This window comes from Mus caroli, unplaced genomic scaffold, assembly GCF_978045245.1.
Source record: "Mus caroli unplaced genomic scaffold, Mus_caroli_1 scaffold_14, whole genome shotgun sequence".
In the NCBI taxonomy this organism is placed as follows: domain Eukaryota; kingdom Metazoa; phylum Chordata; class Mammalia; order Rodentia; family Muridae; genus Mus; species Mus caroli.
In genome coordinates, this window is record NW_028227269.1 from 74863844 (window position 1) to 74891484 (window position 27641).

The 27641-nt window shown below is 43.1% G+C and overlaps 1 protein-coding gene across 3 annotated transcripts; it reads left to right on the top strand.

The window, feature by feature from the left end:
* The first annotated feature begins 76 nt into the window (after nucleotides 1-76).
* Nucleotides 77-26222, top strand: Zbtb1 (zinc finger and BTB domain containing 1). 3 transcript variants are annotated; one of them, XM_029484798.2, is made up of 3 exons: nucleotides 77-363; nucleotides 14675-16588; nucleotides 24386-26222. In XM_029484798.2, exons 2-3 carry the CDS (start codon nucleotides 14691-14693, stop codon nucleotides 24420-24422), a joined length of 1935 nt encoding a protein of 644 aa, XP_029340658.1. In that variant the 5' UTR covers nucleotides 77-363; nucleotides 14675-14690; the 3' UTR covers nucleotides 24423-26222. The 3 variants fall into 3 exon arrangements, with proteins under 3 accessions (XP_029340658.1, XP_021034804.1, XP_029340657.1); XM_021179145.3 differs by lacking the exon at nucleotides 24386-26222 and having other exon boundaries at nucleotides 14675-17025; XM_029484797.2 differs by lacking the exons at nucleotides 77-363; nucleotides 24386-26222 and adding an exon at nucleotides 653-1154 and having other exon boundaries at nucleotides 14675-17025.
* The last annotated feature ends 1419 nt before the right edge of the window (nucleotides 26223-27641 follow it).

Genomic DNA, 27641 nt, shown 5'->3' on the forward strand with positions numbered 1-27641 from the left:
CGCAGAAACTTGTTGCAACCAACAGGCGACCGCGGGTGCCCCTAGCCGCCAGCGGCGGAGTGGGTGGGCGGGCGAGAGGGAGGGGAAGGCTGGCGGACGCCGCCGCGAACTGGTGGGCAGACCCGGAGTCGCCGCGTAAGCGGGGCCGGCTCAGTGCGGTGCGGCAGGCGCGGCTGTGCGGCAGCGGAAGTCCTTTGTTGCAGCGCAGTCCCTGGCAGAGCCCGGAGTGTCTCGGCGCAGCCCAGCCGAGCGCCGCGCGCCGTCAACTGCAGCCCGCGGCCCCTCGCCTCCGCCCGCCTTCCCCGCGGCTCCGCTGCCCTCAACTCCATAAAACCTCCGCAGCCGCGCGTCCCACCGCGCCCGGTGAGTAGCTGCCAGTCGTCGGGGCCATTTGAGCAACTTTGGCCGAAGCTGGGCCACGGGCCTGGCGGAGTGCGTGGCCGAGGCGGCACCGACCGGTGCGGGGAGCCGGAGCGTGGAAAGCGCGCGGCGAGGAGCCGGTGGCGGGGGTCTGCCGAGCGGCTTTGCTCGGGGCCTGCCGTCAGTCCGGTGCGCGCGGCCTCTCCGGGTTCCGGACGAATCCCCTCTCCAGACGACTTCCCAAATTACTTCTTTTCCCTTTATTTTATTTTGTGCTGGGGGGGAGGGGAGGTGGAGGCGGGAGGCCGCGCTTGATTGACGGGCCCAGAGCGCGCTTCGCTAACTTCCAGCTGCGGCTGGGCGGCCGGTGGGAGGGGAGCGTCCCGGAGCCGGAGGCCGCAGACTTGGGCGCGCTCCGAGGGAGGAGGCGGCTGGGCCGCGCGGATTCCTGCTTCGCTTTTTCCCACCCCCGCTCCTCAGCACACACGCTTTTTGTTCGGGTCCAAAGTGGTAGGTCTCGGGGGGTTGGGGGGTTTTCTGTGTACGAGATCCCCCCCCCCTCGAGTCCCGAGAAGAAAGTGCTTTTTGCCTCCAGTGGTGGGCGCTTACAAGTAGAAGTTCTGGTGGAGGCGGTGAGCTAGTTGGGTGGCGATCTGGAGTCCTTGCTGCTGAAGCGTGCAGGCGTGGACCTGGGCTCAGCCGCCGCTCCCAGGCTCCCTTTCCACCTTAGCCACTCGTCCACGTGATCTGAGGGCTTGACAAGACATTTTCCAACTCGGACGCGTCTAGAACAGGTTAATGAAAGTCCTTGTTTTCTGGGGGTAGGGTTTTGTATGTGTGTGATCATGTTCCCAAATCGAGTGTCGCTGTGACGGTACATGTAGATTCTCCACTGGTCAGACTGTATTTCCGTACAGTATGTATCGCTGCGGCAACATTTTCCCCTTTGACACTGGAATCCACAAAGCGTTCCAAGCACCCCCCCCCCCCCCACACACACACACACCCGTTTTGAGACAAGGTCTGGCTAGGTAGCCCAGGATCGCTTGGATTTAATTCTCCTGCCTCAGGAAATCCTAAATTCTGGGGTGATAGGCTTGTTCTGAGGCTTTCCAAGACCACTTAGAATTTCTTGAGCCGAAGTTTGAGGCACCCTGAAGTCGATTGGGAAAATCGATGTAGTTCTTAGGACTGCTTTAAAGCAACCATGGTTTTTATAAGGTATAAAATAGGTTCTCTGGAATTTTCTCACCTCAAATGGATATGATCTGGAAAGAATGAAGGTACAAGAGGCTGAAGACCAAATGATGGATGGATGGATGGATGGTCAGTTGCCCAGAACTGTAAAACTTCCCTTTTGAATCACTTGCTGTTGTTACCCCCTAAAGTCTCAGTAATACTGAGTGGCATTGGTAACTACATGAGGTTTCTTCCTCTTAAAGAAACAGGCGGACCTAACGCAGATGAGGTGCAGTGCCTTTCCAAAGGTTAATACTTAGAAGTTCTGCGGTACAGTGCTGTGTTCCAGCCACTTGCACTCATTTTAACACCAGAATTTCTCCATTGACAGCAAGTTTTATAGGGTGTGGTTGTGCATGTCTATAATCCCAGCACTTCAAGAGGTTGGATCAAGAGTTTGAGGCTAACCTGGACCTGGCATACATAACAAGGCCCTTTTTTCAAAAAAAAAAAAAAAAAAAAACAAAACTCAGGGCTGGAGAGAGCTCAGGGGTGAAGGGCACTTGCTTTCCCTCCAGAAGAAGTAAGTTTGACTCCCAGCACCCATCCCAGGCAGCTCACAACTACCTGTAACTTCATTTCCAGGGAGCTCTGGACTCTAGAACAGCTGTACTCATGTGCACACCCCTTCCCCCCCACATACACATCATTAGAAATTAAAATTAAAAAACCCAAAGCCTCAGTTTTCATGCTGTTGAGTAGACCTGGTTGAGCAGTCTTTCCAGCTGCCTGTGTTCTTCCAGTTCCTAACATTATGCCTGCTGGTTTGCACCACTGCTGCTGCGTCGTTGTCAGGAAAGAACCCATTTTAACCAGGCCATGAGCACAGCTTCCTGACCTTGTAAGTTGGTTTTTGGTGTTTCTAGACAAGTGTTTTTCAGTCTATCCCTGGCTATCCTGGAACTCACTCTGTAGGCCAGGCTGGCCTCAAAGGCAGAAATACACCTGTCTCTGCCTCCTGGATGTCAGGATTAAAAGCATGGACCACCTTGATGGCTGTTTTATGGGTTTTTTTGTTTTGTTTTGTATTTTAAAGCTAGATTCTCACTGTTTGGCCTGGGGCCAGCCTTAGCTTTCCGTCCTCCTGCTTCAACCTCTCACCCAGTGGTGGGATAACGGGCCTGCACCTCCACCCCAGCCTTCTGACGTGGTGGGGTTTTTGTTTTTGTGAAGCAGGGTCTCACTCTTGTAGACCAAGCTGGCCTCAACCTCTTGAGGGATGTGCCTGCTTCTGCCTCCACAGTGCTAGGATTACAGGCTTGTGCTGCCGGTCCTGCTCAGGACTGTGTGTTTCTATGTCATGGTAGCTGCCAAATGTTTGTACCTTCTGCTTCCTCATTCCTCCACATTCCTCCCTCCACTTTTGTCAGTTTCGGCTACAATTGGGGGCCTTTTCAAAGTGCCCAGTGTTCCTTGTAACACCATTCAGGAAAAAAAAATGTTACTGCCTTATTTTTTATTTTATTTTTTTTTTAAAGGCCTGTTCTTCTCTAGACAGGTCACAGACTTTGCCTAAAAGGGGGGGGGGGGGTTGTGTTAGAATGCAGAAAACTTAATGTTTTTAGGCTGCGGTCTCTTGTCTTGGGAGGGTTAAATATGTAAAACGTGTGCTTGGCGTTCACTTAGGTCTCTGAAGTATTTTTTGATAGTTTCTTGTGGTAGTGCCTCTGGTGATAAAATAATGAAAATGCTCTGCTGTTCATTCATCTTTTCATGTGAGCCTAGTTAAGTTATTTATGCCTGTTTTTCTCAGCGTGGAAATACCTTTTCAATGATAAAAGCGGATGCTCTTTATAAAAGTTCAGACTATACTACAGTACATAAAATACAAAACTGAAAGTCACTCCGACTCCCACTCCCCAGAGGTAATCAGGGCGAACAATCAATTCCTTGTTTAAAACCGTGAAGGCAGCATTGGAGCATCTTACTGTGTGTGCCTCACCCTGGCCTGTGCCCCTTCACAGGCTCATGCTTTCTTCTCATAACTCAGATTGATGAGAATTCCCAGATGTGTGTATGTGGTGGTGGTGGGGGGGCATTGCATCGAGCTGACGTCATACTCTATAACTTAGTAACATGGGAAAGTTTGTATGCTTAGGTTAGACCTCATGCGGTTCATCTTGGTGGGCTTCTTCTCACTCTTAGCAGATTTGCAATCTCTTATCCGATTGCTTTATGCAGACTACACTCATTAAAACAAACCCTTCCAGTGGAGAGAGCTTAGCTCATCATTGGGAATGAGTAGGTACACTTGCCACAGAGACCGCTGCCAAGACATCCCTGTACAGGCCTTGTGATGGTGTGGGTTCCTCATGATCGATCAGCACCCAAAGCTGAGAGGGAGAGAGGGAGAGAGAGAGAGGGAGAGAGGGAGAGACTGACTGACATGATGGGAAGGAAATTCGAGGAACGGTGGGCATTAAGGAGAGTTGTTTTAAGTTATGGTGTGGGAAGGCCTGGCAGTGGGGGATGGGGAAGTGTCTGAATTCCACCCACATTTGGCAGCTTACATATTTAAGGTGGATTTCTAAGTATACTGATGTTTTGTCCTGTATAGTCATTACAAAGCTACTTAGCCTGGTGTAGTCAAGGTGAATGAGCTGTGAAGTCGATTCCCTAGTAAAGCTGCCAGCTAGCAGGGACAGATGTAATCACAGTGGTTACTTGAAGGTGTTGAGGAGGACATGCTGCTATGCAGAGAGATGGGGGTCTCTCTGTATAGCATTGGCTGTCCTGGAGCTCACAGAGATCCATCTGTCTCTGTCTCCCAAGTGCTGGGATCAAAGGCATGTGTCACCAACTGCTGGGGTTTTTTTTTTTGGGGGGGGGTGATATGCATTTTGAAAACACTACTATGTGAATATAACTTGTTCTCAATCATATTTGAAGGCTTGGAGGTATATGACTTAGTAGGAGAGTGCTTGCCTGTCATGCCTGAGGCCCTATGCTCAGCCTCCAGCACTGCAAACTATAATGATGGGTATTAAAGAATAGGGCTGGAGAGATGGCTCAGTGGTTAAGAGCACTGGCTGCTTGCTCTTCCAGAGGTCCTGAGTTCAGTTCCCAGCAACCACATGGTGGCTCACAATCATCTGTTGTGGGGTCTGGTGCCCTTTTCTAGTGTGTCTCAAGAGAGCAATGGTGGTGTACTCACGCATAAAATAAAAATCTTTTTTAAAAATTTAAAGAATAGCAGTGTGTGGGGTGCATGATTTTAATCCCAGCACTTAGAAGGTAAAAGCAAGTGGATTTCTGTAGGTTCGAGGCCAGCTTAGTATACACAGTTCCAGCCAGCTACATAGTGAGACCCTGTCACCAAAAAAATAAATAAAAATAAAAAGTAAATATTAAATAATAAATTGCTAATTATATTTTCTGTTAGTTTCCTGTGTGAGGTGCATGTTGCCCTTTTAAGAGCTAGCTGAAGAACTCCTCCCTACTTGAAATTGCCAGCCGTGGGGTGGGCATGGTGGTCAGCAGATGGGAAAGGAGATGGGGAAGGGGTGTGTTCTGTGAGCCTGCAAGATAAGACAGCAAGAATGCTGAGAGCTTATACTGTGATGGAAAGAGTGACTGTGGGAGGCTTAGAATGTTCCAGAGGGGCGCCTCACTGAATAATCATACCCAGAACGTGGAGTCTGAGTTACTGAAACTGAAACTCAGCATTTTGAATCGAGTTAGGGTTTCAGTCCCAGCTTCTGCTTATAAGATGGGTAGTTAACTACTGCGCATGTTTTCTTCATTCACAAAATATAGATAATTAAAAGCCTATCTCAGGGCGTTCGTTTTAAGAATCTGTTCACTAATGTCTGAAAGAGACCCTATAAGCTGACAACTGTATAAAAGTTTCAGTGACAGCCATAAAGCAAAAACTGGTGAGCAAAATCTAACTTGCTCAGTTCAACATTTATTCCTTGGAAAAACACATTAAATATCAATTAAACGTCAAGCAACTAGTAGAAGCTAGGGGTTGTAATAATGCCTGATACAACACCTTCATTTCAAGGACCATAGGACCTCCAGTGCAGATGACCCATCTCTTGTCTCCCTGTGGCTCATGGGCAGACTTTTGCTGCACAGAAAAGAGGTGTCTGCCTCCTCCTAAATCAGGAAAGGGTCTCCAAAGATGGTTCTCAGCAAGGGAATGGTGTGTATGAAGTAAGGAAGGCTTTCACTTTGCACGGGTTTGAGATGGGGGAATCTTAAGAGATTTAAGGCTTAGAAATGGAATTATGTTTAGAATGGATCTTTTCTTACTGGAACTTTTTGTTGGTTTTAGTTTATTTACTTCAGTTAGATAAAATTTTGGACTTTTAATGTCCATGGTAGCACACTCCTTTTTGATTCTAGCACTTGGAGGCAGAGGCAGGCTGATCTCTAGAGGCTAGCAGAATATACATAGAGAGAGACCCATTCTCAGTTTGGGTTAGAGGTAACAGATAGCCCTGGGAGCTGCAGAACTGGAAACAGTATTCTTCATTGGACTTACAGGCACTGCTGAGAGGGGAAGCAAACAATCAATGTGGCAGGCCATGCGGCAGCTTAGACTGAATACTTAAGTTCTAAAACGGCTTGCCTTCCGTTGTTAACAATTGCGGCAGACAGGCGTGAGTTCACAGAGCTTTAGAATAAGTAAAAGTACTACAAAACAAACAATACCAATGCCATGTGCTGGGGGGGACCAACGTGGTGCTGTGGCAGCATTTAGGGCAGAGGTGCCTACACTGCCCTCTAGTGTTCAGGAAATAGCTACACTGCTTCTGGTATAGAAGGTTAAAAATGGATATGTAAAATACCTTTCCTCTTACACCAGAGAGGAAGCAGAGTTCAGAACCCCATTTTCTTCCCTCTGCCTGCTGTGTGGATGAATTCCATTTCTATCTAGACACGGGATCCAGTTGAACTACAGAAATGGCTCATCCATGTTAAGTTGGGAACATTTATTATCCATTGACCTGCCATGAAGCCAAAAGACAATTTGGTTACCTTCCACATAGTACATAACAAAGGGCCTCAAAGAGGTAAATTATGTAGATGTTTCACAGCCTATCGGAGATTAAAATGGCGGACAGCGGATCACCATGACAGCTGTTGGCTTGGCCAGGGGAACAGAAACAGACTAGCCAAAGAGCGGCAGCCTGAGTTTTGCATAAGTGTGAACAGTTCCTGCATTGGGCAGGGCCTGTTGGTGAGGTGAAGTCAGGTGGTGCAGTCACAGGCGCTGCTGGTGACCAGAGGAGCCTAGAGTAGGAGGATAGAGACCCAGGTCTGACCCTTAGGGCCACTGAAATCAGATGTCAGTACGCATGTTGTTTAACTTCTTAGAGCAGTGTTTCTCAACCTGCGGGTTTGGACCCCATTGGGGCTGGGGTGGGATAGGGTGTTGAACGACTCTTTCACGGGGGTCACAGATATCCTGCAAATCCGATATTTACGTTGATTCATAACAGTAGCAACAGAATAACTATATAGCTGGGCATCACCCCAGCATGGGAACTGTATTCAAGGGTCGTGGCAGTAGGAAGGCTGACGGCCACTGTCTCAAAGCCTGGGTTTGCTTTCTGTTGTGTTGAGTATGATGACACTAACTTTTAACAGTTAGATTGCCAGAAGCACTGTTGTTGCTCGTCAGTGCAGGAGTCCTTGCCTGAATGTGACTGTTCTGCTCTGATGGTTGAGAAGTAGGATTCAAGGGCTGCAAAGGTTCCTGGGAGTTACTGAGCAGCTAGAACCGGCACCCCATGTCTAGTAGTGGCTGTTTCCAGGACTTTTCTTTCTTTTCCTTTCACTTTAAGTGCCAGCCATGTAGGAAGACTGCTGACCACAAGAACACTAAGGCCTTTAAGCATTGTCCCTGTCCTTGAGGGCTCCGTACAGTGGACATTACTGTACTATACTGCTCCTTACAGTGGTGAGTGCTAATGACACAGCATACCCCAGCATCGTTAAGACTCATACAGGGCACATGGTGGCTTTAACAGACTTTTGGGTGTGAGCACAAAATCGAGCCACCATTTATAGCATTGTTTCTATGGGAATGTGTGTTTCAGGTTCCAAATAACTTAAAAATAAGTTTTGGAACATTATCCAATTATAAATTCAGAACTTCCTGTACTAACTACTGAATTTAATAGCTAGCCAGAACGCCTGGTTTAAATAGTGAATAATTTTTGTGTTTGTCACTTAAATGATTAAAAACCTTTTATCTTGCGGAATCTCTAAGCTGGTTATTGTCACAAATACCTCTTTTCTCTTTCGCTGTGTAGCCCTGTGGTGTGGAAGTGCTGTGATTAAAGGTACATGCCACCACTACTCTATGAATGTATTTACACACCCTTATCATATAATCAGGCCAAACCTGTTAATTACCATTTAAGACATTTATCCACAGAGAAAAATCATTCCTTAAATTTTACTATGTCAGTAAGAAATTTACTAAAAAATAGGTTCTACAAGCCTGGGGGTATAGCTTGTTGACAAATGTGCTTACCCAGCATGCGGGAAGTCCTGGGTTCTGTAGCAAGCACTTAGTAAACCAGGCATAGTGGTGCAGGGCTGTAATTCTAGAGCTGGGGGGGAGGGGGCGCAGAAGTAAGATGATGAGAAGTTCAAGGTCATTCTCTACTACAAATAGAGTTTGAGGACAGCTTAGGCTATGTGAGGCCCTGCCTTGAAAAAGGAAAAAAAAGAAAAACCCAAAGCTTCCATAGCATCCTCAGGGAACATGCTCAGCACTTAAGCAGTGGCGCCTGAATTCAGGACCCGTACCCAGTCCTTAGTTGATGATCTTTGCCGAAGACCACACTAGAAAGTACCAAGACAGTTTTAGTGCCATCTGAAGTACATAGGAATACTTGTCTATAGTCCCAGCACCTATTTTACCTCAGTTAGCTACATCCTGATATAATGTTTAACAGTCCTAGATGTTTGATTTTTATGAGATAAGACTCTTGAACTTAGATTAAGATCTGTTCTCTATAGGTTTATGGCTGTCTGAATTGCTTACTACAGCTGATGAGTTTCTTGAGCATTTTGACATTTAAAATAAGCTGGTAAACATTTTCAAAGTAAATTTCAGTTGTAGTGTAAGATGCACTGGCTCTCTGCCTCCTTAATGCTGGGACTGACCTGGGTATCAGACCTTTGAGTGACAGTTGAGGGTTTGACTTTCTGTCCCAGCCCAACTGACAGCTCTGATAAACATGTTCTTCCAGTGATAGCTGGTAATGCAAACAAATAGTAACAGATTTTAATCACAAAAATCAGAGCAGGTAAAATATAAGGACTCTGTTTATGTAAATAAACTTCTTGATGGCTGGAGAGATGATGGCTCAGTGGATAAGAGCACTGACTGCTCTTGCAGAGGTCCTGAGTTCAATTCCCAGCAACCACATGGTGGCTCACAACCATCTGTAATGAGATCTGATGCACTCTTCTGGTGTGTCTGAAGACAGCGACAGTGCACTCATATACATAAAATAATTCCTTTAAAAAAAGACTTCATGATAAGCTACATAATATAAAGCTTACTAAATTCTGGTGACTTTGTTGTTGTTTGTTTGTTTGACAAAACAAAGCAGGGTCTCACTGTGTAGCCCTTGACTGGCCTGGAACTCACCTTGTAGACTAGGCCCTTGTCTGGAACTCATGAATTTTGCCATCTGCCTCCCAGTAATGGGATTAAAGTCACACTCAGGAATGTTTCCTTGGGATCTGTTTATTTTATTATTTTGTGTGCATGAGTGTTTTCCCTCTGTGTATGTTGGATACATGTGTGCCTGTTGCCCACTGAGGTCTGAAGAGGGCATCAGAGCCCCTAGAACTGGAGTTACAGGCAGTTGTGAATCGCCATGTGAGTGCTAGGAATTGAGTCCAGGTCCTCTGTAAGAGCAACAAGGGCTCTTAGTCACTGAGCCATCTGTCTTCCTAGTCCCAACAGTTTTATAAGTCATAAAGAAAGAACTCGAAAGAAAACTTCTTAGAATTTGAGTGGAACTGTTTAATAAAAGTAAATGCTTAATACAGTTTCTTTGCGGGAGTGGGGGTGGAGCTTGCTGCCTTAGACCTCCCTCCCTACAGACTAGGCCGCTCTGAAACGGAAGGACCCTCTTATTTTTTCCTCCCAAGCACTAGAATTGAAGGAATGTGCCACCACACCCAGCTACTTTCTGTGTCTCCCGGCTGGGTGGGCTGACAGGATTGCCACAGACACAAGGGGTTTACACCTGCCCTTGGACTAGGTTCCTGTTCTCCAGGGCACGCTGCCTGCTTTCGAGCCGGCCCTTCCTGTGGAATCCTTATCTAGGGAAGAAAACTTCTCCATGTGTCCTTGGGCTTTGGGATGCCTGTGCCCTTGCTGGTTTCAGTGGTGCATACAGTGTCTGATTTACTGAGTGAATAAACGTGCATCAGAGTGCTTTCAAGGCTGTGCTGGTTGGAGGAGTGCTTGCTTGCCTAACGCAGAGTATGAGAAGCGGTTATAGCTTCACACCTATGTAATTGGCTTTCTGTGTATTTGTATTCATTTTTGTTAGTGGCCGAATCAGTGTTTTTCATTTAGCTAAGAAGGGTCTTGGAGTTTTTTGACTCTGTCGTTTCTTTTACTTGGAAGGAAACTTATCTAGTTAGATTTACCTCCTGGTGCATTGCCACCGCAGCCGGTACTGTTTCCAGTCATTATTACATGGCCAACGCCACGCTTTACATATTAGTTATGTGATTCTTTGTGCTTGTTATTGGAGTCATTGTTGTTGTTCCCACCTTACTACTGGGGCAAATGACTGTAAGCAGGTTGCACAATGGGAGAGCCGGGTGGCACCTCCCCCCACTCCCCACCCCGTGCTTGCCCCACTCAGTTTCATCCCTGTTCTGTGTGGGCATCGCTAGGCTCCACTCTGGTTTCTTTCAGTTTCCAATAACCGTTACTACTAGAAAGTTTAACGCTTTGATCCTTTTTGCTTGTTTCTCTTTGTTTTTTATTAAGTCTTCCTGTGAATCCTACGGTGGAATAGCTGTGACTCCAAAATCTCACTCTTCTTAGGACGGGCTTGGGCCAGTGAGGTTGGATACTTTCTTACCTCTGCATTTGGTTGTATTACTGTATAGATTTGTTTTAGATAATCATTTTTTTAAAGATTTATTTTTATGTATGTGAGTACACTGTTGCTGTCTTCAGACTCCCCAGAAGAGGGCATCATATCCCATTACAGATGGTTGTGAGTCACCATGTGGTTGCTGGGAATTGAACTCAAGACCTCTGGAAGAGCAGTCAGTGCTCTTAACCACTGAGCCATCTCTCCAGCCCCTGTTTTATATAATTCTAGCTGTAACTTAGTTTGTTTCTGCACCTTCACTTATCAATATATTTTTGTTTTTACACGTTTTAAGGCTTCTTTAGTTTTATGAGTATCAGTGAGTTGCCCACATGTGACTGCACACATGCCTTCCTAGTGCATTGGGCAGCCAGAAGAGAGCATTACATTCCATGGAGTCATGGATGGCTGTGAGGCACCACACAGGTGCTGGGAGCGGACCCTGGGTCTTCTACAGCAGTAACAAGTGCTCTTAACTCCTAGGCCATCTCTCCAGGCTTCTTTATCAGTGTATTTTAAAGTCTGGTGGGCCAAGCTTAGTGTAATTAACTCTTAGGGATAACATAAATGATGTCTTTAAACACGTACTGCTTTTGTCCTAGGCACGTTCTCAGTTTAGCTGTGGACATCAGAGACATGGGTTTGAAATTTATTACCTTATTGAGACACTTGATTTGGCTTCTGGAAGCCACATGGCTTCTCTGTTTCACAGGCTCCATCTCTTCCTAGGAAACTGACACATTTAGGTAGGGAAAGGAATAGGAAGGGGGACAATGTGGGCCTGTATATAGCATGGAAGTATGAACAACAGGGTACGTGATCTATAGTTGATCTGTGAGGAAAGATAAAAGCAAGGAGAAATAAGTGGATTTGGCATTTTCTTTATTACCATTACAGAGATAGAAAGGTTTTAGAGCTACATATTGGCACTCTCCAGCACTCTGGAGAGAGAGGTAGAGTATCAAGGTAGGAGTATCTGTGAGTTCAAGGCCAGCCTGGTCTACCTAGCAAGTTCCAGAATAGCCAGGGCTACATAGAGAAACCTTGTCTCAAAAAAAGAAAAAATAAATAGGAGAATGAATATTTTATCTCACTCAACAACTTGTTATGGTTGTTGGGATTGTTTGTTTGTTTTTTAAACTAATTATTTTTATGTATATGAGTACACTGTAGCAGTTCTCAGACACACCAGAAAAGGGTATTGGATCCCATTACAGATGGTTGTGAACTATCATGTGGTTACTGGGAGTTGAACTCAGGACCTCTGGAAGAGCAGGACCTCTAAAAAACCCACTGATATCTCTCCAGTCTGCTGGATTTGATTTTTTGTTTGTTTGTTTGTTTTGTTTTAAGTTTTATGGGTACAGATTAAAATTTGAGACTAAAATTTGGAAAACTTTTGGGTTTTTTTTATGCCCCTTTAAAACACACATTTACAAAACAAAACAAAAAACAGGGTCCAACTGTGTACACCTTAATATAATTGAACCTTTAGGATTTTAAATTTTCCCCCTTACCCAAAATTAACTCACTATGTTAATAATTATACTGTCCATCAGTGTTGAAGAGTTACAGAGAGGTGCACGTACTATGTTACTACTTGAGTTAAACTACCATAAAGTAAAGAATATGCCTGGTCTATAAGGACTCACTGTTGTAAGTCTGCAGGGTTTTGTTTTGGGGTTTTTGTTTGTTTGTTTGTTTGCTTTTTTATTTTTTATGTTCATTGGTGTTTTGTCTGCATTTATGTCTGTGTGAGGATGTCAGAAGCCCAAGAACTAGAAATTTAGGCAGGTGTAAGCTTCTATGTGGGTAGTGGGAATTGAACCTCGGACCTCTGGAAGAGTAGCCAGTGCTCTTAACTGCTGAGCCACTTCTCCAGCCTTGAAGCAAAATTTTTTTATTATTTTATTTTATTTTATTTTATTTTGGTTTTTCCGAGACAGGGTTTCTCTGTATAGCCCTGGCTGTCCTGGAACCCATTCTGTAGACCAGGCTGGCCTCAGACTCAGAAACCCGCCTGCCTCTGCCTCCCAAGTGCTGGGATTAAAGGTGTGTGCCACCACGCCCAGCTGAAGCAAAGTTTTTTAACTGAAGGAGGAAATTTACACTATAAAGGTAGATAGATACTGTCTTCCCAAATATTCATTGCTTCTTTCCCCCTTAACTACATGGTGAATAATGAAAGATGTATTCTAACTACAAACTATTGGTGTAATTTCTATATAACCTAATAATGTTTGTTTTCTGTTTTTTGAGACAGAGTCTCACTATATATCCCTGGCTGTCCGGGGATTCACAGAGATCTTCCCAAGTGCTAGGGACTTATCTCACACCAAGCCCAGCAGGTTCTTTCATAGAACCTTTTTATTTAATTTTTTTATTTATTTTAGTTTATGTGTGTTGGAATTTCGTCTGTGTTTATGTTTATGCACCACATGTGTGCACTGCCCATGGAGACCTGAAAGGGCTTTGACTCCCCAGGAACTGGAGTTACAGATGGTTGTTAGTTGCCATGTAGTACTGGGAACCAAATGTGGGTCCTCTGTAAGGTTCCAGGTTTGGGGGCTTGGAGGGAGACCCACAGTAGGGGCTGGAGAGATGGCTCAGCAGTTAATGGCTTACTGCTCTTGGACATGACCCTGGTTGGGTTCTCAGCACTCAGAGGCACTTTCATCTGCCTGGAACTCCAGTCCCAAGGAACTCCAGTGCCCTCTCTGGCTTCCATCGGCTCCTGGATGTGTATGGAGCACATGCATATACACATGAAAGAATTGTTAAAAGCCCAAAGTGAATTTGAAAAGGGAAGAGTTTTAGCACAGTAAGAAAAAAAAAAGGCCCATATTGCACTTTTAAAACAAGCATCAGTTCCTTACTATCAAATCACTCAGAAGGCTTTCTTTGATTTACTTTTGTCGTTTGTATCTTTTGAATTAATATTTGGTCTCTTTCAGATTTATTATGTGTCTTCCCTCTAGGATGAAAACAGTTATTTAGTGTGTATATGTTCATTTTTGTACAGAGGCTCAGGCATGTGACTGGGTTGGGTGTGTGGTGTGTGTGTATGCAGTGGAGGCCAGCGGTCAGCCTCGGGTGTTAGGTTGGGTGTGTGGTGTGTGTATGCAGTGGAGGCCAGCGGTCAGCCCCGGGTATTGGGTTGGGTGTGTGGTGTGTGTGTATGCAGTGGAGGCCAGCGGTCAGCCCCGGGTGTTGGGTTGAGTGTGTGATGTGTGTGTATGCAGTGGAGGCCAGCGGTCAGCCCCGGGTATTGGGTTGGGTATGTGATGTGTGTGTATGCAGTGGAGGCCAGCGGTCAGCCCCGGGTATTGGGTTGGGTGTGTGGTGTGTGTGTATGCAGTGGAGGCCAGCGGTCAGCCTCGGGTGTTGTTCTTGGGTGCTGTCTACCTTGGTTTTTTGAGACAGGGTTTCTTGTTGGCTTAGAGCTTCCCAAGTAGGCTAGCCGGTTGCAGCAGGTCTCACGGGTCTGTCCCATGCCCAGCTTTGTAAAAATGTATGTTTCTGGTGGTCCTCATGCTTCCTCATTCGTTTATGTGGATACAGGGTCTCACTGAGTTGCCTTGCCTAGCCTGGAACTTACTCTGTAGACCAGGTTGGTCTGGAACTCATAGAGACCTGCCTGCCTCTGCCTCCTGAATGTGGCTATAAGGGACTAAAGACTGTCCCAGCACCCCAGACGCGTCAGGGCCTGGCCCTTATGCTTTCTCAGACAAGCACTCCACCAACTGAGGGGTCTTGGGTTTGGATTTGTTTTTAATTTTTAAAAAATTACAGCTTTTGCTTCTGATTCCTTTTTTGTTCAGTATGAGAAAACTGAATAGATGACTAGGTATTTTCATCTTCAGACTTAGTAGAAAACCATGCTTTGACTGTCATAGCAAAGGTACACAAGTCAAAAGTCATGCCCAAGGGTCCCTTTGGAAGTGCCTTCCTGCTGCCTAACCGGTACGTTTTGTTTTACATAGGTCGAGTCAGCAGAAGATGGCAAAGCCCAGCCACAGCAGCTATGTCCTGCAGCAGCTCAACAACCAAAGAGAGTGGGGCTTTCTCTGTGACTGCTGTATCGCGATCGACGACATCTACTTCCAAGCACACAAAGCCGTCCTGGCTGCCTGTAGCTCCTACTTTAGGATGTTTTTTATGAACCATCAGCACAGTACTGCACAACTGAACCTCAGCAACATGAAGATAAGTGCTGAGTGCTTTGATCTCATTTTGCAGTTCATGTATTTAGGAAAGATTATGACCGCTCCTTCCAGTTTCGAGCAGTTCAAAGTGGCAATGAACTACCTCCAGCTGTACAATGTTCCTGACTGCTTGGAAGATATACAGGACGCAGACTGTTCTAGTTCAAAATGTTCGTCTTCTGCCTCCAGCAGACAGAACAGCAAGATGATTTTTGGGGTGAGAATGTATGAAGACACAGTGGCTAGAAATGGCAATGAAGCCAACAGGTGGTGTGCAGAGCCCAGTTCAACGGTGAATACGCCGCATAACAGGGAACCTGAGGAAGAATCTTTGCAGTTGGCAAATTTTCCCGAGCCACTGTTTGATGTGTGTAAAAAAAGTTCTGTGTCCAAATTATCTACTCCAAAAGAACGTGTGTCGAGACGCTTTGGACGGAGCTTTACCTGTGATAGTTGTGGGTTTGGCTTCAGCTGTGAAAAGTTACTAGATGAACATGTGCTGACCTGTACCAACAGACACTCATACCAAAACACGACAAGAGCTTACCACCGAATCGTAGATATTAGAGATGGAAAAGATAGTAACATCAAAGCTGAACTTGGTGAAAAGGATTCTTCTAAAACATTTTCTGCACAGACAGACAAATACAGAGAAGACGCCAACCAGGCGCCTGATGATTCAGCCTCGACCACTGGAAGCAGGAAAAGCACCGTGGAGGCTGGGATAGCTGGTGAGGAGAAAAGCAGAGCTACTGAGACAAAACGAATTATCATCAAGATGGAGCCAGAAGATATCCCTGCAGATGACATGAAAGACTTCAACATTATTAAAGTTACTGAGAAAGACTGCAACGAGTCCACCGACAATGATGAATTGGAAGATGAACCCGAGGAGCCATTTTATAGATACTATGTTGAGGAAGATGTCGGCATTAAAAAAAGTGGTAGGAAAACCCTAAAACCTCGTATGTCCATCAGCGTGGATGAAAGAGGTGGCTTAGAGAACATGAGACCCCCGATTAACACCAGCCCCATACAAGAGGACACAGAGAACGCGTCCTGTGAGCTGTGTGGACTCACAATAACTGAGGAGGACCTGTCGTCTCATTACTTAGCCAAGCACATTGAAAATATCTGTGCATGTGGTAAATGTGGACAGATACTTGTCAAGGGCAGACAGCTTCAGGAACATGCTCAGAGGTGCGGAGAACCCCAGGATCTGACAATGAATGGGCTAGGGAACGCTGACGAGAAAATGGACATGGAAGAGAACCCTGACGAGCAGTCTGAGATAAGAGACATGTTTGTTGAAATGCTGGATGATTTCAGAGACAACCATTACCAAATAAACAGTATCCAGAAAAAGCAGTTATTTAAACATTCTGCCTGTCCTTTTCGATGTCCTAATTGTGGCCAGCGTTTTGAAACTGAAAATTTAGTGGTCGAACATATGTCTAGCTGCCTAGACCAAGATATGTTCAAGGGTGCCATCATGGAAGAAAATGAAAGAGATCACAGAAGAAAGCATTTCTGTAATCTGTGTGGAAAAGGATTTTATCAGCGCTGTCATTTGAGAGAGCACTATACTGTGCATACTAAAGAAAAGCAGTTTGTTTGTCAGACATGTGGAAAGCAGTTTTTAAGAGAGCGCCAGTTGCGTCTGCACAATGATATGCACAAAGGCATGGCCAGGTATGTCTGTTCCATTTGTGATCAAGGAAACTTCCGAAAACATGACCATGTACGGCATATGATCTCGCACTTGTCTGGTGGGGAGACTATATGCCAGGTCTGCTTTCAGATATTCCCAAATAATGAACAACTGGAGCAGCATATGGATGTCCATCTGTACACGTGTGGAATATGTGGAGCAAAGTTTAATTTGAGGAAGGATATGAGATCACATTATAATGCCAAGCATTTGAAAAGAACCTGATGGGTTTCTACTGTACAGATGTTTAGTTGGTAGGCAGAACACCAAAGCAAAAAGGCTATGAGCTATTTAGAACTGATTTTATAACGAGTGTGGGGGAAATTTTCAAGGCCCTTTTACTTTGAACGTTTTTGTTTAGGATCTTAAGTCTATTTTAGGCATTAAATGTTTATCATTTTCGTTGCTTTTGAGAGCATTCTTTGTTCCTAGTTTTCTTAATTAAAATTACTTCTCGTTGTAGACTGTAAGTGGCTATTATCCCTTCAATAACTATTAAAACAGTTTTTGGGTTTTTTTGTTTTTTTTTTTTTAATAAGATAATGACTTTGCTGTTTCTATGTACTTTCATTTTAAGGTTATCCTATGAAATTTTAAACCCAAGATTATTGACCACTCCTGCTTAAATTTTTAAAGAATTTAAAAATAATTATTTAAAACTATCCTATTCATTTTTAACTTTTTTGTTTTTTGCTTTTTGGGTTTTTGGGGGGTTTTGTTGGTGGTTTTGTTTTGGGGGGGGCTTTTTGTCAGTTGTATAGTGGGGTGGCTACTATTCTCCCTCATAAATGAAATCTATATTCTTAAATTGACAAACTTATTAGGCAAGTGAGGTGCACTGAATCTAACCTTTAAGGTTGACATGGGCTCAATCTTGGCCTGAGATTGATGGACCTAAGGAAACTCCTATAAATGAACATTTCCTATAATTGATAAATGTTATCATTTAATAATCACATTTAAAACTTATATTAAGTGTAAATCCCAATGACTTTCCCTCACTTGAGAAATTAGTGGGGATAAGCCATTTTGTTTTGTGATAATGAATTTAACTATGATAGTTAATTAAAAAAGACATCTTGTATTCATTAAAATATTTTAATTTAAAAATATTCTGATTTCTAAAGTGTGTTAGTTTATCAATTATTTTGTTTATAAATAGACTTTAATAGCTCTTTAGGAATATGACATCTAAAGAAAAATGATTTTTCATCTTTAAAATTACTTTGGAACTGAGATTTGAAAAAGCTGCCATGTATATTGATAAACTTAATAAAATAAAGAAATCAATTATAAATCTGGTTGTTCTATAAAAGTAGAGTGCACAAAAGTGTGTTGTGTTACACTAAGATTTGGAGAAAACGTGTGTGGCAAATTGCAGTTTATTACTATGCGTTCTATATCATTTTCTGTAAAAGATACAAGATTTGAGGACTATAAAATAATGACAGCATATGAACGGACACAGCTTCTACTTTTCAGGTAAAGTAATCATATTGTTAGTTGCTGACAGGGTCTGTCTCTATCAATTACATGTGAACTAAAACACTGGCAGATAACCCACCAATAAACACATCTATGGAATAGACCGCCTTTTAATGTGAATTACTGGGAGCACCCTTCTTAATACTGAAAGGGATTTTAGTTAGCATCTGTAGTGAAAAGTAAGGCTTTGATTGTGGACCACAGTTTAAAAGCATTGCTATTTGCTCTCATGGTATTTTTTTAAGATATGCAAATTATTTTCTCATGCTATTTGCATAAAAGCACAAGTTGCCAAGAGAAGGGAGAGACATGTTGGCTAGCGCAGGGTGAGTAGACAGTCCAGGGTGAGCACAGAGATCTGTGGGCGCGTGCTGAAGCACTAGGGACAACAGATGGGAAGCGCAGAGCCCGGGACAGAGTTAGCCATGACCGGGAGAAGAAGCACAAAACACAAATGGGCTCTTGAGCAGCTTTTGTTTTGTTTTTGCGCAACGCCCCCCTCCCCCAAGCAAAGGGTATATACTTAACGGAAAAAGCTGGAAAAGTTCATTTTAAAATGTTTTGGATATAATGGTTTAACAAACACTTAAAACTGAAAATGAAATATGAGATGTGTGTTTAGATTACTAGTAAGAACCTGATAACTTCTCTAACAAAGCCAGACATCAAAGAGTAGTGTAAGGAGAGAGGAGACAGATGCACACGAAATGTTCAAATTATGTCTGAAGGGACCCAAGTTTCTTTTTTTTTTTTATGATTTATTTATTACATGTAAGTACACTGTAGCTGTCTTCAGACACTCCAGAAGAGGGAGTCAGATTTCATTATGAATGGTTGTGAGCTACCATGTGGTTGCTGGGATTTGTACTCTGGACCTTTGGAAGAGCAGTCAGTGCTGTTAACCACTGAGCCATCTCTCCAGTCCCACATTTTCTTGTGGTCACTTTTCCTGTCAGAATTTCTGTTGAAAAGGCTTTCCCACAGAAAAGGAAGGAAAGGAAAGGGAGGAATCCTCTTTTTCATTAGAGAGGCTTACTTTAGTGTTTTAGTGTGTGCTAACAACAATTTAGCAAGCAAATGTAGAAACGTAATCTAGCTTTACCCAGCTATGACACTTGCTTCAGAACGGTATGTTTGATGATGATGTCTGTTCCATTCCTACATAGTCCACATGGTTTGGGGAAGTAAGCCACAGGGTAGCACAGGTCTCTCCAAGCATCATGCAAGACAGGGCTCAGGGAAAATTGCTTAGCTTGTAAAATTAAGGTGAATGAAAAACAGCCACTGCTTCCTCTCCCTTGCATGGCTCCCTCTCACCTTCCTTCCTGGGAGGGTCCAGAAAAGTTCCACCACCTCCTTTGCATATTGCCTCTCCTCTTGCCTTGTCAAGGCTGGAATGGAATTTGCCTGCTGCTTCTGACTTTGATGCTTCATACACATTTAGGATCCAGATTTTCAGATCTGGAGAGGAAAAGAGAAACCAGCGAAGCATAGCATCTTTTCCCTCTATCTGTGACACTTTTCATTTGAAGGCCCATTTCTGCAATTTCTTAATAAACAATGAACAGTCTTAACTGGATCTTTTTCCCTTGGTGGTCCAGATCAAACCCGGAGCTTCAACATGCTAGGCGGCCATTCTCTCCTGAGCTATGTGCAGGAGTTTCCCTTCTGGAAACAGCAAACACCCTAGAGAAATAATCCATCTCTAACAAGGTCGACACTACGACGTGGATAGATATTTTTTTCGTAAAGACTGGACCTCAGAGGTAGAAACAAGACAGCAAAAGACTAGGACTCAACGTCTTCCCCCCCCTTTTCCCTTCTTCTCCCCCTTTCCCCTCTTCTATCTTTTTCCCTTGGCTTATGACTCCCAACCCAAGATCATGCTGATTGACCTCTGCCTCAGCTTCCACAGTTGTAAAGGTGTGAGCTAAAGCATTCAGGTTCTTTGTTTTTTTGAGTCAGGGTCTTGATTTATAGCTCAGGAAACTTTGGGATGGAAGCCTTGGTTCTTTTAGCCCTCCTTTGGGAGTGCTGGGACTGCAACAGTGCACCACTATGCCCAGCTAATTTTCCATATTTTTAAAGTGAAAATTTTCAGAGAAATCCACGTGGATAACATGTTATCTAGTAAATGTTAATTAATATAAAGCAATCAACAGTTTGACTCTGAGCAAGAAATTAATTAGAAGAAAGGATTCCAGAGGGCACTGGTAAGAGATTTAAACTGAGTGGTAGTTTATACCTGTAATTCCAACATGCAAAGAGGCTAGACTAGGGTCAGGGTTACCACTTGAGTTCAAGGCTTTGTTGGTCTTTACATAGTAAGACCTTGTCTCAGAAAAATTAAAGATACTAATGAATACAGCTTGTTAAGACAGGACAATAATGGGCTTGAAAATCCATGATTCATTTTGAAGCAAAAATATGAATATAAGGCTAGGTGTGGTGGTGCACCCCTGTAATTCCAGCACTCAGGAAGCAGCCAGGGCTACACACAGAGAAACTGTCTCAGAAAAACAAAAACAGTGTAAATTTGAGCATACACCAATATATGGAAGTTGAACTGGGAGGTATAGGCTTCCAAGTCATTTGACTACGCTAACCCAACTGTGACTGTGAAATACCCAACAGGACAGTGGTTATGAACATGCCAAGGATCTGCCCCAGAGAGCCTGGTGGTAGGCGGTGGTAGCTTTCTCACTGGTTAAGCAATATTCATTTTATATCATTAAAGCTCTATAGTATCTAGATCTCTGAAAAATCTTCCTAAGAGCTAGGGTAATAGTTTTAATATTGAAAAGTGAAACCTGTCACTAACAAAAGATAAATCAGTGCCAAAAAAAAAGACCAGGAGCCGGGCATGGTAGCACACGCCTTTAATCCCAGCAGGGAGGCAGAGGCAGGCAGATTTCTGAGTTCGAGGCCAGCCTGGTCTACAGAGTGAGTTCCAGGACAGTCAGGGCTATACAGAGAAACCCTGGGGGGCGGGGGGGGGGGGGAGACCAGAACGTGTACGTGTACATATAGCTGAAAAGTTTAAAATTTGATATACCTGATTTGAACTGGGTTTATCACAACTTAAGAGCTGGGTCTGATGGTACATACTTATAAACATGGCATGTGGAAAGTTAAACCAGGAGCATTAAGAACCCAAGGCCAGCCTGGACTATATGATAACCTGTCACAAGTTGTTTGAAAGAAAAGGCAGATAAGACAGATCTCTGAGGACAGGCAGAGCTATACAGAGAAATTCTCAAAAAAAAAAAAAAAAAAAAAAAAAGGAAAAGAAAGAAAAAAGAAAGGAAGGAAGGAAGGAAGGGAAAGAAAACAAGCAAGCGAGCCCCCACCCCTAATCCTATTGATCTGTTTTGATCAGTTCCTCAAATGTGTTCACCATCCTCTCTCCCAAGTGCTTTCCAATGATAAAATTGGAAAATTCTCTACCATTAACTAGGATTGCAGAGTAGTGGCAGGTAGGGGGAGCCTGTTTGTAGAATCCTGTCCTTGGGGCTTGGTAGCTAGCTGTGTGGCTCCATAAAAATAGGACTGCTAGCATGGGCGCTAGGAAGCTTTTAAGTGACACCATCCTTGTTAAGCATTTGACGTTTACACCCCAGATTAGGAAAGCCAGCGTCCATTGCTTCAGTACTGTATACTCAGGCGTTTTGCATGCATAGTTTTAATTAAGCTTCATCCCTTTTGAGGTAAGTATACAAACTTTCCAGATGGGGACTAAGGACCAGACAAACTTTCCCCTAAAGCACACAAACTGTATACATTAGACCTGGGGTTTGAACTTGACTCTTCGCCTTTAGCTACATTCTTGCCCATAATCATGACGTTCCACTCCGTCTACAAAGAAGTGCCTTTCAGCATAGGACACTTAGGATCACGTGAGGCTGTGCTCCTTGGTCGTCTGTCATCGGTGCCTGGTAAGGTGGCTGGAACTAGTGGGACCTCAGGAAAAATATGAGGGAGAGTCTGAGCGTAGAAAGCCACACTTGATTGTCACGAGTCATTAAATGAGTTGTTTCAGACATAAATGTGACACACCGAGGGATGTGTTTGATCTTGCTTCATTTACACTTAAAAAATGTGGCAGGATGGTTACTTCCTTTGGGGGCCCAACAATGAGTTGAAAGCTGAAAGTTTAGGTTCGGAGTTTACATGTCTGTGTCTGGGGTTTCCCTTTCTCAACTCTGTTAATGTCTCCACATGCCTCGAATTCCTCAGATCGGTTATGGAACTAATGAGCTGAACAAGTCAGATTACTTGAGCAAATCTCCCCGAGAAAAGAGCAAGATAACAGAATAACTAGTTTCCTTTTTGCCTTCATAGATGTGGAAAACTCATTTTTCCTTTGGCCAGCAAACAACACCCCCCCCCACACACACACACACACACACCCCGGTATAGTACTGTTGCTTTGCTAAAGGAATCTGCTTATAAACAAAAGCTGGTCAGTGTTACAGTGGATAGTCCCATCTGTGAACGTATCTGTAGATTTCCAGGCAAACTCCTCAAAGGCAGTCTTATTGCAAAAGAAGTGAGAGATGACCCCAAGAAGTGACAGCTCTTAGTCACCCCAGTCTAGGAGCACTAAAGACAAAGGTAGTTAAGTAATGCTTTAAGGAGAACAGTCTGCACCGTCTTTTAAGTAAAAGAACAGTGGAGGAGGTTCTGTGGATAACACCAATACAGTCATTTAGGTGGCCTGCTCTTCACTGCTCTCTGTCAAACTCTAGGACATATTACTTGGTAAGGATATGATGTCAATAAAAACATGAAACTTAGCCATGTTTATGTCTGTCCGTGACAGTTGGTAAGTAGAAATTAACCAAAGAACATTAACAACTTGTAAATCCATACTAATTTTGAACCAACTTATTACAATTACATGTACATACCTACACAAAAGTCATTGAAGTTAGCATTGAGTTTAAATCTTTAACTTCCTTATAGTCAGGAGAACTAAATCCCTGAGGCAAATTAGTAATAATATTCTTTGTCTCAAAGCCCACACTGGAGGGCGGAAGGCCATTATAACTGAAAGGTGATGTGGAGATACAATTCAGTACTTGGGTTCATTCAAATGTGTCAATGTGCTGATCATCAGGGAAGGCTAGCACCCAAGCAAGGTGACAGAAGACCTTTCAGAGCCAAGAATATTCATAATTTTGTGTAAGAAATTTTGCATTTAAAGAAAAAAAGGCTAGGCATGGTGACATGTGCAGACCACTGAGTTCAAGGCCAGCCTGGTCTACAGAGTTGCAGAACAGCCAGGGCTACACACTGAATCAATCTCTTCTCTCTCTCTCTCTCTCTCTCTCTCTCTCTCTCTCTCTCTCTCTCTCTCTCCCCCTTTCTCTCTCTCTTGCTTAGTAGTCTGTAATGACCTATTTGAAAGAGGTCTAGAGTTAAACATACTCTAAGGCTTTAAGCCATACTTAGACTGTTGTGTTTTCTCCTTAAACCAACAGTTTCACTCTATCAAGTTAGTAGATAGAGCTAGGGATTTGTTTTGTTTTGAAGACAGGGCCTCAGGTAGCCCAGCCTGGCCTTGAACTTATGACCCTCCTGTCTGCTTCCCAAGTGCCAGTATCACAAGCGTGTGTGCACAGCCACAGCACTGTTTCCGGTGAAGCAAACTTAAAACAGACTGGTTATGAAAATCACTTTCCCTTTCAAATGCTTATGTTCCCTAATGTGAGAAAAACATTTTAAGGGACTTTATTTTTAGGATATTAATATTAGGGCAAAATAGTCCTGCAAAAATATCACTTTACCCAATACCAGGGGACAGGTTAGGAGAGTTACAGACCTAGGACTAATCCTGGCCATGTGTGTACTTGGTTCTCATTTGCAGAGTATACACCTGCTATTTGAAGAGAGTAGTGTTGAGTGATGGCTGCAGAGTAAAACCATGAACATTACAACATCTGTATGCCAGAAACACATTGTAAGCTGTCTTGTTTGAAGGGGAGCACTTCTTTTGCACTCACTAGTGACATCCCATCCATCACACTGATGGATGCAGCCATCCTTCCTTAAATCCTATGAATAATAAAAATCAAAGGTGCCTGTATCGAAGAGACCCATCAGTAATACTACTTTATGCTTGAGAGGCCCAGTGCATTACATTGGGGCGTAAACTTGAGTTCTAGGAACCGTTCTCTGGTCCCTACTCTGTGCCAAAGCTATATTACAGCCTAAGCATGTTGTTGTTGTCTTGTGGAGCAGTTGACTTGTGATACTATTTTTCTTGAGTTTTGTCTTTTTCTGTGTGGCAGTGGTGCAGTAGGGCCTTCTAAGCCTCTGGAGAAGTGACAGATCTGAATTTGGAGAGGACATGGGAAAGAATCATTCTTCAACAGATAATCTTTAAGTGCAGACCCAGGAAATCAGATCTGACGTGGCACCATCTTTTCTGTCTTCCTGACAAACGTCATCATCCCCAAAGTTCCAGTTGCAAAGATCCAAGAAAACTCAATAAAGATCACTTTGGAATCACTTTGTTGTAACAAAACTGATTCACGGTGACTCTCCCAATACTTACGGGAAATCTGCTAAAGAAAAGTGACTGTAAAAGTCATGTGACATCAATGATTAAAGCTACACTAAAATGAAACTTTATGGCATGTATCTTCATAGTACAATAGGGCTTGCTAGACTGCTTACATACATTATAAAGGGAGATAATTATGTATTTCCAAAAATATATCATTCTAAAAGTAACCAGAATTATAGTTTATATACTATGAAATGTAGTTAAGTAATTTTAAAGGATACTAAAAATATCTGTAGAGTGTAAGTAAAAAGAGATGGGTACCGAGAAAGAAAACCCAAGGCCAGTTCTTTAACAAGGTAATGTAGCTCTTACAGAAATGTAACTGGTTTTCCGTTCTCACTGGGCACATGCTGTGGATGTCAGCGCAGATTCTTTCTAAGTCTCTTGAAGAGAGGAGCGTTGTTATTCAGCGGTGGTAGATTTCCACAAATCATACATTATTTTCTTCTGAACTTAGCGCAACGACTCCATAGTGAATAAATTTCTGTTAATCTCAGAACTAGTGTGTAGTACGATGCTCTTCTTCAAATCTCAACATAAAACTAAGTACTAAAAAATGAACACATGTTTATAAAAAGCGTGTCCTGAAGAAAGGATCTAGTGAGAGTTGAGTCTGGCTATGACTACAAGTGCTTTGCTACACATACACTCCTGAACCATATGAGTCTTCTGGCCATATTATCTCCTTATTGTGAATATACTTTCTTTTACTTTTTGTTAACTGTGACTAATTACTTATTGCTTTGTTTTGTGTATGTGTAATATCAAATGTTTAAATGCTTACTTTGTTTTCATGCAAAATTCTTCAAATATTTTATTAAGTTACCCAAAGAAACCTGTCTTAGGAAATGAAAAGTGTAGTGATACGCAGCTTTAATCCCAGTAATTGGGAGGCAGAGGCAGGCTGATCTCTGTAAGTTCATGGCCAGCCTGGTCTACATAATGAGTTCTAGGCTAGCCAAGGCTATATAATGAGACCTTGTCTTAAAATTTTTTTTTTATTAAAAATAGAAGAAAATCCTAACTCTGAGGTAGTAAGGACTTGAGTACTGTTCTTGGAACTGGCTGAAAAGTCAGAGAAGGAGTCCCTCATGGTAGGATAATAGGCAGAGACAAGAAAAGAGAGGAAAGAAGAGAAATTCCCCCAAAGAGCAAAGTCAGAGGCCAGCCATGGTGACATTTGTCTGTGGTCCTTGCACCTGGGAGGTGGGAGGGTCAAGAAAAGTTCAGAGTTAGCCTGGGCTACAGAGTGAATTCAAAGCCAGCCTGGGCTACCTGAGACCCTATCACAAACAGACAAAACATTTTCCAAATATATGACTGCTTTAAGACAGAAAGGCTAGACAAGGGTTAAACAGCAAGAGTTCATCTCTTTAGGGAACATCAGGAAACATACAGAACACAGGCTTCCTAAAATACATGGAAAATAGGAAAAATTCCCAGTCCTTAAACCAGTCAAGGCAAAAATGACTCAATAATCAATTTTTGATTACATTTACATCACACTAGATTTACTGAAGAAAAATGGCTTGGATTTTGATTGTACTAACCACACATGTAATGAATTACAATAATTATAAGTGGCACAAGTGCATATTATAATGTGATTATTTTCTGTATGGTGTTTTAAATGGAATTTTTGGATTACATACAGTTATTTTTGTTACATTTTAAAATCCGTTGCTTTTACCTACCTAATAAAAGTTCCTCCTCCATATTATGAAGGCAAGCTGTCTGTACATTACTTTATTTGTTTGGCAACCTGATTCGTTTACAACATAATTAGTCGGATAAGTTACCAGCCCCTCCTGGTCTCTAGTGTCACTGTGATGTGACCAGAGGTGGCCATGTGTGACCCAAAGAAAATTAGCTTAAATGTATTGCTGAATCCTGTTTTTTTGTTTATTTGTTTCTAATACAGAAGAAGGATTGGAAAAAATAGTTTTATGGCAAACCTGAATATTAATTAATTGGGTTTATCCCTGAGACAAAATAATGACATATATAAATCTGATAAAACTATTAGCTCATTCTTTGACTTCCTTACTCAAAATAGCAAACATTTTATTATTCAAAGAACTTACCCGGTATAATTTGCTTTCCTTATTCTCAGGTAAGGAATCTTTTACTGTTGACAGTAATGGAGTATTTGAGCTGCCTGTCCCTGCTCCCTGTGACAGGGCAGCCTCACTTTGCCAGCTTGTTTCAGACTGTTCCCCAAGGACCATGAGTCAGTGTAGCCCAGGATGAAGGAGGCACATTTCCTGCAGCTTCTGGCCACCTCTCTCTAGGAAAGCATCTCTTCAGGGTCCAAGTTTTTAGCTGTCTGCAGGGGACATGGCATTCTCCTCGCCCATCTTCCTGTGTGTCTTCAGTTCAGTCGTAATGTAACACTAAGCTTTGGTTTGCTGGTTTGGTTTGGTTTGGTTTGGTTTTTAGTTTGGGTTTTTTGGTTTTTGAAACAGGGTCTCACTCTGTAGCCCAGGCTGCCCTAAACTGGTGGTGATCTTTCTGCCTCTGCCTTCTGAGTTGGAATCACTATACCAAATAAGACAAAATTTTAAGAATCAAAGAAAACAAGTAGTGATTTTTTTTTCCTCCTATAGGGACAAGGAATTGAAGAATTATTTTAAGACCAGGCACTTTAGGGCTGATGAAATAGCTCACCAGGTTAGAACACTTGCCTCCAAACTTGAAGACCTTAGTTTGATCCCCAGAACCATGTGAACGCCAGCTCTCTTAAGTTGTCCTCTGACCTCTATACACACAAGGACATGTGTATGTGTACTCTCACAGGAAATACGTATGAGGAAAGAAAACCAACAAAGGATACTTGAGACAGGAGGATCAAGGCTAGCCTGTCTCATGTAGCAAGACCCTGTCACAAGAAGGGGTGGAGGCACATCAGAGATTTATAGAATGACACTGTTTATTACAGACCTTAAATAGAAACGTTAGTTGAATTCCAATCTGCTTAT

Excerpts from the sequence above, each read along its gene's own strand:
- Zbtb1 (XM_021179145.3), top strand. The coding sequence starts at position 14,691 with ATGGCAAAGCCCAGCCACAGCAGCTATGTCCTGCAGCAGCTCAACAAC.